The sequence below is a fragment of the Aureobasidium namibiae genome (genome assembly GCF_000721765.1).
Source record: "Aureobasidium namibiae CBS 147.97 unplaced genomic scaffold scaffold_16, whole genome shotgun sequence".
NCBI lineage: Eukaryota > Fungi > Ascomycota > Dothideomycetes > Dothideales > Saccotheciaceae > Aureobasidium > Aureobasidium namibiae.
Genome location: NW_013581193.1, coordinates 233,531 through 246,445, shown reverse-complemented (window position 1 = coordinate 246,445; position 12,915 = coordinate 233,531). Strand labels below are relative to the sequence as shown.

The window sequence follows — 12,915 nt, the reverse complement described above, 5'->3', positions numbered from 1 at the left end:
GGTTTATGGAAGATTAGGGGTTGAAGACGAGTGTTCAAGAAAGGGAGAGGGATGATAGTAGAGAAATGTGGGTAGAGAAGCATCGGCAGAGGAGCCGAGGTGAAACGAGGCTGGCGCGAATCAAAGGCCATAGTGCATGCGACCAAGACCAACAACAACAATCAACTTGACTTCTGTGGGGCAGACATAGCAGTGCTGCTTGCTGTCACAATATCGACTCCCCACTCCCGACTCCCCACTCCCTATAATCCTCAAGTCTGCTCGTCACAGCATGGCAGACCCATACCAATGGCGCGAGTCGGTCCTCTCAACACGCAGTCTTTCCTATGTCAGCACCTTCGACGCCCTCGAATCCAGCCTGCGCCCTTCGACCCTCCGCAAAAACACCTTGACTTCAATATCCTCTTCTCTCGCCGATGACCAAGACTTCCACGACGCCCTCACCCAAGTGCCCTCGTCCGACATGCTTCCCTCATCAGTATCAACCTCACCACTCTTCCGCTTACCACGCGACATTCGACTACAAATCTACTCTCTCCTCCTCACCAGTACACAACCAATCCTCTGGCCCACAGAGCACGCCTCCCACACTCTCGATCCACAACTCCTGCGTTGCTGTCGCCCAATCTACGAAGAAGCAGCTCACGTCCTCTACCAAACAAACACCCTCACCTTCGCTCACCCCAGCGATGCAAACATGTTTGCCCACGCTTTGAGTAATCGCTCTTTCGCCTGCTTGGTCCCACACATCATTTTGCGTATCCGCAGCAACGATACTCGTCTCTGGACAGGCTGGTTCAATACAAATGCTGCCGAGCGCAGTCTCGTGCGCGACCTGCCCGGTCTTCGTCGGCTCACAATCCGCTACAGAGGGCCTAGGTGGCAGCCGAGTCTGAACGAAAAAGCGAATGCTGATCTCTGGCTCAAGGATCCAAAGTTGCAAGAGATCATTTTGAGTGTGAGAAAGTGTGTGCCTGAGGTCAGGCTGTTGCTGTGCGTGAGGTTACCTGACGAGGTCGCTGAAGAGATCAAGAGAGGTTTGGACAAGACCGAGGAGGGAGAAGAGAAGATGCCCCATGTCATGTTCAGGAGGTGGGTATGGTTGAATGGCTGTCATATTCGTGTCGAACCCCTTGGCAAGGATGACGACGTATGAGAGATACACGCGATACGATTGAAACATCACAGGGAAGGTGCGCGTGTTCATCATAAATGATATGCGACTTTAGTCTTCGAGGCGTACAGAGACGCTGGTCTTGTGCAGACCGACACAGTATGCGCTCTGATCACTTGAATCTGATCAGATGATGGACTCACAGTTGCATAGCATGGGAATAGTCCGGAAGCGATGATCTGGGATGCGACCATTTGGAAATCGTCAAAGGCATGACATTGATGGTGACTAGCATGACAATTCACGAAAAAAGCACGATCAACGACGACAATGAATATTGAAGAATAAAAGAAAATTGTTGCATTTCACGCTCTTTAAGCCCGTAAAACTCCCAGGATGATGAAAATGTCTAACACCACAGAACGCCGAGTCTTGTCCCCAAAAGCCATAAGAGAAGAAGAAAAAGCCCGTCTCTCCTCTTGGACACCCGTTTTTGTAATCAATCGTACCACGTGTATGACACAGAGACATAAAACACACAAACTTCCACAGATCAAAGACCGATTTAGTCTTGGTTTGGAAAAAGGTGCGTTTATGCTGCGCGCTGGTAGATACCAGCGACCATGGCGTGATCTCTCTCGAAGGGCTCGAGGGTAAGCTGCTCCTTGGGCTTGATGCGCTCCTCTCTCATCTTTTGCACCTCACGGGCGAAGACGGCCTCGGGGGCAGCAGTCGAGTCGATACAGTTGGCCTTGATGGAGACAAGGACACCACCGCCGACCTTGAGGAACAAGTGGGCGTTGAGACCGACGATACGGGCCTGATCGGGCTGGGCAACATCGGCGAAGATGCAGTCGACCATGCCGACGAGCATGCGGTACTTGAGAGGGTGACGGGCGTCCTCGACGATGGGGATGACGTTGGTACGGTGGGTAGCCATGTTGATCAGATCACGGCCGGAACGGTGAGAGAACTCGACGGCGTAGACGGTACCAGTGGGACCGACGATATCAGCGACGTGAGAAACCGAAGTACCAGAAGCGGATCCGAGGTAGAGAACCTTGCTACCGGGCTTCATGTAGATGTCCTGGAGACCACCGAGGATACCAGCGGCAATCTTTGAGCGGAAAGGGTTCCAGACACGGTATTCGACCTTGGTTGTAGCAGCAGCCTCGCCGTTCTCGACAACGGGAGCAGGCGAATCGACAGTGATGCGCTTCTCGCCATAGACTGCCACTCCTGGTGCCATCGAGCGTGTCACGAGCATGTCCTCTTTTCCTCTTGCAATGAAAACGCCCTCGTGGCGATGCGGCTCGACGATGGCCTTCTGGCCTCCCTTGGCTCCGGCGGCTAAGATAATATGTTAGTGTATGCATCAGAGAACGGAAGGAAGCCAAAAAATACCTCCGCCACGGCCACCTCCACGTCCTCCACGTCCTCTGTCGCCTCCACGTCCACGGCCACCTTAGGTCTGTTAGCGTTGCATCAGGAGAGTGTGAGGGAAGAGCGAACCTCCACGACCGCCTCTATCGCCGCCTCCGCGAGAGAAGCCACCACCACGCGAGCCACCTATAATCTTGTCAGTGAGTGTTCCAGAGAGCTCAGGAACGATATCGCGAACCTCTGCCACCTCTGTCGCCGAACCCACCCCTGCCGCCGCCTCTGCCGCCACGATCTCCGCCAAATCCGCCTTTTTTGAAGTCAGTGAGTGTTCTGGAGAGCCTGGAAAGAAGATCGCGAACCTCTGCCGCGAGGGGCTCCTCCTCTGGGTGTGAATGCCATCGCGTTTTTGATTAAGGAATGGGTGGATGAATGTGTAGTCGAGATAGTCGGATTGTCGACGAAGCGCGGGAGCAAGACAAAATTTCCAGATATCCAAATTTTCGCCAAGAGTCGAGCTATGCTCCGGCCTATCGGCACGACTCCGGGCGGAGATGTAGAGCGAAGTCTGGCTGGCGGATTATGATGCTGCTTCTTGTACTCCTTCTGTCTTGTCAATTCGTGTTTGTCCCGAGGCAGTGAAAATCGTCATGAGAAGATGACGGAGACAGCTTGTAATACTGCGAGATTTGCAGCCTGATCAGGTTCTCATGGGTCGTGCAATCTGTCAACGCCATATCTCATATCTTCACGACGAAAACAACTTCAAGGGGTCCTTGAAAGCAGACAGACTGCTGACAGGGTGTGGTCCGTCTTCATACTACTATTCAGCCGAGGATCGAAGGGTTTCATGTGTTTTTACATGAAGAACAACGAGATGGTCTTTTGTCTTCTCGTTGAAAGATGAAAATGAGATATAGAGTTGCTTACACATTGGCAAGAATATGAAAATACGAACGCTCTTCTTACACTCAGATCTACGATATATATATATACAACTGTCCGTCAGTATTCTTCCAGCGACCGATGCCAGAAGTTACTCTTCGCATGTAAGTAATGTTTGGCTCACGGACCCACCAGTATAAGGATGATCGAAACATCTCAGTCGTCAGATGGGAGTCCTTTTCATCCGCACAGACTAGACTGGCAAGAAGAGCCATGTATGGTAAATTCACAGAAAGTCAAGACTTGGTCGTATGGATGTCAGTGAATAGTGCATCATCATGAAGAGAGGTGGAATTAGAGTTGTCACATGCATCTGTTGCAGTACAGGAAGGAGCGAGGCCAGTGCACCTGCCAGTCGAGAAGATTCAGAGCTTTTTGCATCCGAACAATCTCATGCTACAAGAGAGAGATGCTTCGGACATTGGACAAGTGCGGCTCCTGGTAGGCGTCGGCTCTCTTTGGACACGGCTTCGGTGCGAATACATCTTTGCCTTTCTATAGCTATCCCATAGCGCATACTTTGATTGGAGATTCTTACTTCCGTCTGTTTGAGCCCAGAGATAGCTCACCAGTAGCTATAGGTTCACTTCCACCTTTGGTTGCTCTGTCTATTCACTGTTAGAAGACCTGGGGGAAGTGTGGTCCTTTCCGCTCAGATCAAGCAGCAAGACACAAACATCTGTGACTTCCTCACAAGCCGGGTGCTTCACCATTGAACAGAATCTTCTCATCGGCACCGTAATATGAAAATGATTTGTGTTTGAATATATTTTTGCTTGTCGAGCAGCACATTTATGTTGTGATGTGTTTGGCTTTCTCAAGTCGAGGCGATCAACGAATCTTGGCACAGTGCGCACAGGCCACCTAGGCGAAGGGCTCCCACAAGTCGAAAATTGGATAGACCTCAAATCTTCGTTCGCTGCTGAGATCTTTTCCCTGTACGCCCACCGACTCACCCAACACCGTCAAAATGGTAGGTCCCTATACAGCTCCATCGCCGCTTCGTCCAATTCATCGCATTCTCTCCCCAAACGACTCTCTCCGACCGGCCATCTTGTTTCGACTGCCTCGCTTGATTGCGCACCGCTCAAGCAGATTCTGTCCACTTCGCCCAGTCTCAATTTGCGCGCACTCGTTTCGATCCGCATCCGATACAACACATGGCCGGTCATCTTTTGATTCACTGCGCTATCGACATGCGCACTTCTACACACAACAATCAATGCGACACCCGACTAACACAACTCCCTCGTCCAGGTCCGTTACGCCGCTACCGAAATCGAGAACGCCAAGAGCGCCCGCGCTCGCGGTTCCTACCTCCGTGTTTCTTTCAAGAACACCCGTGAGACCGCTCAGGCCATCAACGGCTGGAAGGTCACCCGTGCCCTCCAGTACCTCGAGAACGTCAAGAACCACGCCGAGGCCGTCCCCATGAGACGTTATGCCGGGAGCACTGGCCGCACCGCCCAGGGTAAGTCTGCCAGCTGCGAGGATGCATATGGGGATTGAAGATCCGCCTGGGAATAAAGAACACACATATTGATTCATGCCAAAGGCAAGCAGTTCGGTGTCTCCAAGGCCCGCTGGCCCGTCAAGTCTGCCGAGTTCATCCTCTCGCTCCTCAAGAACGCCGAGGCCAACGCCGACACCAAGGGTCTTGACACCTCCAACCTGATCGTCAAGCACATCCAGGTCAACCAGGCCCCCAAGCAGCGCCGCCGCACATACCGTGCCCACGGTCGCGTACGTTTTCCCTCTTCTCCGTTTCTTCTGACAGTCTCCTAACATCCTCCCTACAGATCAACCCTTACATGTCCAACCCCTGCCACATTGAGATGATCCTCACTGAGGGCGAGGAGGTCGTTCAGAAGGCCCCCGAGACTGCTGGTGTCCGCATCAACAGCCGCCAGCGCGCTCAGCGCAACCGCAAGGCCATCACCTCCGCATAAATGCATCAAACATGACGTTTAGCGAGTGATGAGAGAATCGGTCTGGGAACGGACGGTTACGGAAAACGGACTATCTACCAGCGATAACAAAAGACAAAAAGCGGTGTTGCCTCCAAACCTTCCTTCTTTCGGTTGTTCCTTCTTGCATGGTGTGCATTATGACGGAAAAAACGGCGTTTCTATATGTCGAACCAAAAAATGATATCCCTGTGGTTCGTTATGATGGCGGCACCCATGCAAACACCTTGACTTTCTTGCTTTGTGAATATGAATGGGTGCCAGTAATTGTCTTTGACTCAATCTTGTCGCCTTTTATGATCAGCAGTAAGTCGAGACAATGTCATGTTACATATCACTGTCCTCTCTTGTCTTTGCTCAATCATATGTCCAACGTCATGAAACCAAAGACATGCAAGGATGAGACGACAGCATCGAAGTTCGCCAGCATGGCTAAGTAAGCACTCTCTTCTTGCTTGTGTCATTCGCTATTCATCGAGCCGCTCAGAGGGCAGTCACGAGAGTCGAAACTCAAGTGCAAATAGGTTTTCTTGTGAGCAAAAGAGTGTATTATAGTCTGGCCAAACTAATAGTGTTGGTTGCTCTGATTCATTCTGTCCATCTCCCTCCGATCATACCTTCCTTCTCCACCACACAGCTCTTCAGCATCTATCCTTCACCATCTGCTTTCATGTCCTAGCAAGAGACGCATCTAGAACTCCCAAGTCTTGGTGACTTTGTACTGGCCATTGCTGTTGACACAATCATCCTTCTGTTTCACAATCAACATCCTCTCCATCTCCACTCCCATCAATATCAAAAACACATACCTCATAGTTGGGGTTGTACACAGCAATTTGGTTATAACTACCATCTCCATTGTGAAGCGCAAACGAAGAATCTCCACAATCGGTGAGGTAGTAGGTATATCCATTGGACAGAGTGAATTTTTTGCCGCAAGGGTTATCGCTGTCGTTGGCGATGAAGGTCCATTGGCAGGCGTCTTGGCCTTTGATCCAGGCGACGTCGTATTTGGTGCCCTTGAGGGAGCCAGAGGTGAATTCGGAAGTGCCGGTTATGATGGTGGCGGCGGCACGCTCGGTGAGGGCGAGGCCGAAGATGGCGAGGGTGGTGGTGAGTTTCATGGTTGCTGGTTGAGGGTGTTGTAGTGGTTTGGTCTTGGTTGATGGTTGATACTGAGTTGATGCTGGAGGGTCAGTTTGAAAGGGGGATGAGACTATCCTACTTATACCATCGTCGATAGACAGTTGTACGATCCACGAGCACCCATTGACCGGCACATATGGGATGAGAGATCTCCATGCTCAAGAATGGCACCTTGTCGTCGCCTTGATCGTTGTCCCGTTTAGGCTCGATAGCATCGGTAAGAGGCGTTTTCCACCAACATGCTCAATGGCTTCAGCTGTGACTCTCGTAAGATATGGCGATACGAAGTCATCGACGTAATGCTACGGTATGACGAAACTAAGCGCTCGAGCGTGGTATGCATTAGTCCGTGGGCTGGATGACCAGGAGCAAGCAAAGGGATGCGGTGAGCCAAGCATACAGAGGTCCTGTGGCAGGACGTAGTGCGTGCCACACACATTGCTTGACCAAAGCTTGTTCTCATCTCGAATATGCTGCAGTTCGTGGACATACAGCTCTCTGAATATAGATCGATGTCCAACGGATTTCTTGGTCTCGCTTGACTTGACAGTATTGCATAACCATCAACGATTTAAACTGGAACTGTCGGTGGTCTGCACCCGGCGTCGCTGCGTTGATTGATCTGCCTTCGACATATGAAACAATCGTGGTATGGCACTAGCGACCACAGCTTTGCACGAACATATTCGATCGGTGGAATCCATCATATCCAACAACGACAAAGCTTTTGCATCGTGCAGTCCGGCACGGCACCAGAGGCTCAGCTCGTATTGAATGCTTGTGTTCATGGACTTCGTGAGAGAGTGGTAAAGAGCTCAGAGTGTTGCACAGCCGATGATCTAGGCTTGTCCATTCGGCATTGAGCAACCTGGGTCGATCTCGAATTATGGAGGCCTTGAATCCTCATTGACCGGTCAACACCGATTGCTTGCTGCGAAGTAAGCATCGCCCGGCTGTCAATGATGCCGGCTTAAGAGTCAGCCGTTTGACCGGTCAGATTACAGCTAAGGCATATCGAGGTTCGCAAAACAGTTTCCTGTAAAGGTCAACGATTCCTACCCATGCATACAGAGCTTGGACTCTATACGGCTGTGCCTGCATACTTGTATGTGGAGCAATAAGCTTACATCTGTACGACGGGTCTAGGAGTATTATAGGCTCATCGGCCTGTGTGACGAGCGACGTTCACCGCCTCGAATCAGCCACTTGCTATCCAGCGATGTGCTATGATGCACCGGCTTAAGAGATCTGGATTCTTAGTACTATGCGTATCGTGACATACAAGCATTAAGAACACTCCATCTTCCTATTCGTTATGGCAGTTGTTGCAAACTTGCAGCCAACTCATACAGCGTCTCGAATCAGGATATGCGTCAACGAGATAACTAGATAGGCGCAAAGAGCTATCGTGCATAGCAGCATACCTGCAAAGGCGTGTTAGGTTGAAGCGTTGTCGAGACAAGCGCGCGCGAATTCCATATATGCTTGAATTTATGCATGTCTTGTACATTTTGTCAAATATTGTACATAGACGGCATAAGGTAGACAAAGGATAGCAAAATCTAGAAGCCTTGCGCTCCCTTCCGTCCTCTAATGCATATACTAATACATTACTGTAACCGCTAGAGCCAAGGGAGGCCAGAAGGCCATCGTCGAGCCGCATCGCCACGAAGGTGTCTTTATTACTCGCGGAAAGGAAGATATGTTGGTCACGAAGAGTATCGCACTAGGAGTGGCAGTTTATGGCGAGAAGCGCATCACCGTCGATTCGACTGCTCCCGTTGTCGAGAACGGCGAGGCTATAACTTCGTATCTACCAATAGAGCCATGAATACGAAACTCATCGAAAGGCTATTACGGCAAGAGCTATACAAGCTACATATTCGTGGCTGACGGCATCTACATGAGAAGATAAGGCTCACTCAAAACAAGAGGTGGGCCTCCAAGTGACTGCCGGTAGAATGCAACAGATTGATATGACCATTTAGTCCTTGCGGTTGATGTGTATAACAGGAATGCAGTAGTGATCATCACGCGATCGAATTTTGCAACATGGTCCGCATGTCTTGAGAATGTAGGAATGATGGCATTTTTTCCAGCTCTGTGACAAAGCAGATGACATGCGAAGACCTGAGGTATTGTCGAGAGGTGATCCAAATACTCTTCTACAGCTTCCTCTGATGACCGATGTCATCCTCAGGGGAATTTTCGTTCGCTTCCATTTCCTTGAGCGACTCTACTTAGATTGAGACCTGCCGGATCAATTCACCAAGGTCTTGGTTGATGCCATTGCAAGATGCCCATCCGCCTTGGACAAGATTCTGCTCGTATGACTTGAAGTATCATAGCAGGAGTCGGGTTAGCTTGTTCAATACACTCCAGTTTGCAGCCTCTGCGAGTCTGATCCAGAGCAATGGGTCGCTGAACGTTTTCCCTGCATATCCTGGCGGTTATAGGACTGGTTGGGCACTATACTATCGACGCCGAACTCTTGTGACCAGGGTTTGTGGCTGACGCCCAAACTTTCTTCTGTGTAACTCTAACTTTTTCTTGAGTACGATTGATGTAAGAGAACAAGGATTTGGCTACACGATGCACTGAACGATACGGCGAAGAGAATGCAAGGAAGTGATAGATGTTGTGAAATTTTGGAAAAAGGGTTTACTATCTTGATATCGTCACAAGACAGTATGCCGTAAGAAAAGAGATGGGTGAACTGCGTGAGTTGCGAAAAGACGCCTCGTGTGCGTCAAGAGAGAAGAGTATGAGAAGAAGAGAAAGAACGCGTCCAGTGGGAGGCACAACCTCTAAGAAACCACTATCAATGCTCGCAGTATCCTCACATCTGCTCGATGATCATCGAGCTCGGTGAGACCATCCCATCGATGGCACCGGTGTCATCGAGCCCCATTTGCGTCCACAACATTCTGCAATCGTCACCAAACACATTCTCGCTATAAGGGAAGTTCCTTAACGTTTTCTCGAAGTGTGCCAGACTGTGGATCTGCAATCTCATGGCTACTTGTCGGGTGGTCGTTAGGAAGGACTCCAACATGTATGATGGCATCCATGTTTCTCCCGTTGAGCAAACACTGATGGCTGCCGATGAAGCTTGGAACATGATCCATAGTAGCGAGTCGAGCTTTGCGGTAGACTCCCATTGTATGATGAGGTCTGGTTTGAGACCGTTCCAGATGCGGTAGACTAGTTTCGATTGGATAGTGTTGATGACTGTGTTGAAGAGGGCGCGCATGTTGACCAGCGATGGCATACACATCCATGTGCTGAGTTGGGTACCCAGAACCAACATGTCTGTGTCGCTGCACTCGGTATGTGACTGGCTGTCTGCAATGGAATTACACAGTTGGTACACAACAGTGTAGAAGGAGTTTTCGACAGCCAGGAAATGAGCTTCTTCGGTCAGCGTAGTGTCGAAAGAGAGACACAGCTGATGAAGACGGTTGAACAGATCATATGCCATCTCAGACGTTAAGGTATCTGACGTGGGGATCATGCGCACGGTCTCCAATGATAGACGGTGAGCCTCACTATTTACTTCGGGTGGGAAGGTGCAGTTCATAGATTCCAGACGCAGGCCGTATTCGAGCATCGGTCTTTCCAGAAGCGCCGATGCTAGTTTAAGGTCGTTCCAAATCGTATGGCGCCATTGTGTGTAGCCGAAGGATTGGAGTCCACCGGCTTTGGTTACCAGATCGGTTACGCATCGCATATGTGTTTTTGCAGCGTCGTACTCCTTGTCTCCCAAGGCCAAATTTACTTGGATAGCCACCAACATAACGAATGTGTCTGTCGATGTTTCTTGCAAGCCTGAGGTATCGTCGGCTGTCGACTGTCAGTATATGGCTTACACTACAGGCTCATCGCAACTTACATGGCAGAGACATGCCGTGCATCCCCGTGAACTGGGGAAGAGAAGACAGCCTGGAAACACCCTGAGAAACTGCACGCATGGCTGCGATCTTGTGCTCAAAGTAACTGATCTGGTTGCGATCTCCCGTGAGCACGCTACGTTTCATTTCCGCAATACACAGAAGAACATGAAACAGAGGTGTGCTAGTAAGTGCGATGCTCCAAAGACCCCTTCTGAAGTGACTGTCGACCTTGTCAAGCCAGAGAACTTTGCTCTCCCAGATGTTGTTTCGGTTGATCGGACGGTGAAAGTGCCAAGTTGCTAGTTGATCAACGGCAAGTCCGTTCAAGGGAAGCGTATTGAATGGATCCCAGCGATGCACAGCAGGACTGTGCAGAAAAGGGTTTGGTGCTTGGAGTAGCGCAGACTGGTCTGGCTCGAAGAATACGGGCGATGCTCGTGAGTTTATCTGGACAAGAGAAGTGGACTGCGGGGAGGCCTCTTCAAACACGCCTGGTGAAGGATCAGACTGGGTAACTGAGAACAAAGGCGATGATGTGTCGGTATAGCTAATCGAGTCGGTGAAACCAGGAGGGGACGAATCAACAGTATCCTCAAGAGATGAGGTCCGGCTGAATGATGGAGGGCTTCCTTCAGGGAACTCTTGAAGAAATACCAACTCGGTCGATGAGGCTGATGACTGGCGATGTAGTTGGGGGTTATCTTTGCGAGCTCGTGATGATCTTTTTACAGATGAGCGCTTGGGGCGCGGCTGAGACGCAGCCTGACGAGTGTTGGTATTCCGCCGCCGGGGATCTTTGGTCTTTGCAGCTGAAACTTCTGGCGCAGCATCTTCTTCTGGAGATGGGCCGTTATCTGCCTCCCTTTGCCGCCGAAAAAAGTCATGCATGACATGCTGTCTTACGGTTGGCAAGGATTGCTTGGCTTCCGCCTCTGGTTCGCCAGTATAGTTGACAAACACGAACTTGCCCACAGCCGCCATGGTTAGTTCTTTCTCTGTTTTGGTTCTCTCACACGGGGCCTCGATCAAACGATGATCGGATGCTGATTTCGCTGCGGTTTGCTCTGCTTTGCTCCACTTCCCCTAGAGACTTGAACTTGGACCAGGAGTGAGAAATCCGTAAAGGGAAAAAGAGCAAGCTTGCAAACTCGAAGAGGAAAAAGGGAGTTGAACTTGGGCGCCCGGCGAGTCCGTGGGTATAAGAGTAAGGAGGAGCAAAGTTCGCTGGAGCTATTGACCTTTCGCTGTTTTGGGCCAGTTCCCCGCGAACACGACCCGCAGGCTGAGGGCTAGACCGTGATTGGACAGCAAGACTTCAGTTGGAGAGATGAACTTATGCCTAGTCTTGGTCGTCGATGCGAGATTGTCGCTCTCCAGTCAACCAGTATAGAACCTGGTCTTCTGGCAATTTTGCAGTCCCTCCTGGGGTCCCCTGTGCAATCTATGTTGAGTACCGGTCAACGATTGCGGCAGAGACAAAGTTCGTGTCGACGGTTGTCAGCTCAGAGCTGAAGGGCTGAAGCTTCTGCGTCGCCGAACCGCGTCCAGTCAGACCTCGGGACCTGGAAAAAGACGCTCCGGTGACAGCTCAGAAAGACGAATGGTGCCTGTCGAAAAATGTCCCTGTTCAAGACGCGAACACATCAACATGATACGATACATTATTGCGATCGTCGATACTGACCTTGTCATGTGGATGGACAATAATCCAACAGAGTGGTCGCACTCAAACCAGAGTCGCCGCGCCACGGTGTAACCAAGGGCGCAATGTTTGTGCCTCTGTTGTTGCGAATCCACAAGATGGAACAGATCGGCATCAAAGGGTGATACAGAGACAGGATATGGATGCCCTTTTCTGCTCCTCAGTAGTCAGGCAGTGTTTGCTGAATTGAGAGGCTGAGCGTTTGGTATCACCAATATCTATCTTCTAGGAAACATTCACAGCCCCTAACTGCCACGATCCTGCATCACAAAGATGGACTGTGGACAGTCGGCATTTCATTTTCGGCGTAGCCGGCGGTGTCTCCGACCGCCTTCTCGAGATGTTCGTCGCAACACATGCCACAACCGATCACTGGCGCACAGCATATGGCTGAACGAAGCAGAAGGTGGCAGCTGATGAAAAGGATAATTCCGGCTCGCTACGGTGCATGGTAAATATCATTGTACAGAGCACGGCTCAATCAGTGCGATGAAGGATTTCAACCGAGGTTTGGATTATGATATCTAACTCTATGTAGCGTACGACTTGCCGTTCGACCCGGCTGGTCGAGACCTGTGATTCCCAGTCAGCATTCAAGGCTTACGTGCAGCAATCTTGGACGAAAAGGGTGATTGGTAGAAGATCAGAAGGTCTCCAAGCATTTTCTCGACATTGTTTGTTTCCGAACAGGTCTGTGAATTTTGCGCAGGAATTTCATCACCTCGATGGGTAGAGTGAGATACAAGAAGGGATGCATACCTAGTGTTT

At 50.5% G+C, this 12,915-nt stretch overlaps 5 protein-coding genes across 5 annotated transcripts; 2 read left to right on the top strand and 3 right to left on the bottom strand.

Moving 5' to 3' along the window:
• Window positions 1-271: 271 nt before the first annotated feature.
• M436DRAFT_53428 (uncharacterized protein) lies at window positions 272-1,156 on the top strand (the record flags this gene model as incomplete). Its single annotated transcript, XM_013569074.1, has 1 exon — window positions 272-1,156. The coding sequence occupies one exon, from the start codon at window positions 272-274 to the stop codon at window positions 1,154-1,156; it is 885 nt and encodes a 294-aa protein (XP_013424528.1).
• A 550-nt stretch (window positions 1,157-1,706) lies between these two features.
• M436DRAFT_66320 (Fibrillarin) lies at window positions 1,707-2,896 on the bottom strand (the record flags this gene model as incomplete). The annotated part of the gene is made up of 4 exons (XM_013569187.1): window positions 1,707-2,464; window positions 2,627-2,683; window positions 2,736-2,804; window positions 2,857-2,896. 4 exons carry the CDS (start codon window positions 2,894-2,896, stop codon window positions 1,707-1,709), a joined length of 924 nt encoding a protein of 307 aa, XP_013424641.1.
• A 1,513-nt stretch (window positions 2,897-4,409) lies between these two features.
• On the top strand, window positions 4,410-5,388 carry M436DRAFT_66319 (ribosomal protein L22; the record flags this gene model as incomplete). The annotated part of the gene is made up of 4 exons (XM_013569186.1): window positions 4,410-4,412; window positions 4,697-4,910; window positions 4,995-5,182; window positions 5,239-5,388. 4 exons carry the CDS (start codon window positions 4,410-4,412, stop codon window positions 5,386-5,388), a joined length of 555 nt encoding a protein of 184 aa, XP_013424640.1.
• A 709-nt stretch (window positions 5,389-6,097) lies between these two features.
• M436DRAFT_84497 (uncharacterized protein) lies at window positions 6,098-6,530 on the bottom strand (the record flags this gene model as incomplete). Its single annotated transcript, XM_013569241.1, has 2 exons — window positions 6,098-6,157; window positions 6,216-6,530. The coding sequence occupies 2 exons, from the start codon at window positions 6,528-6,530 to the stop codon at window positions 6,098-6,100; spliced, it is 375 nt and encodes a 124-aa protein (XP_013424695.1).
• Window positions 6,531-9,391: 2,861 nt separating this feature from the next.
• Window positions 9,392-11,426, bottom strand: M436DRAFT_53815 (uncharacterized protein; the record flags this gene model as incomplete). Its single annotated transcript, XM_013569150.1, has 2 exons — window positions 9,392-10,395; window positions 10,445-11,426. The coding sequence occupies 2 exons, from the start codon at window positions 11,424-11,426 to the stop codon at window positions 9,392-9,394; spliced, it is 1,986 nt and encodes a 661-aa protein (XP_013424604.1).
• Between the last annotated feature and the right edge of the window lie 1,489 nt (window positions 11,427-12,915).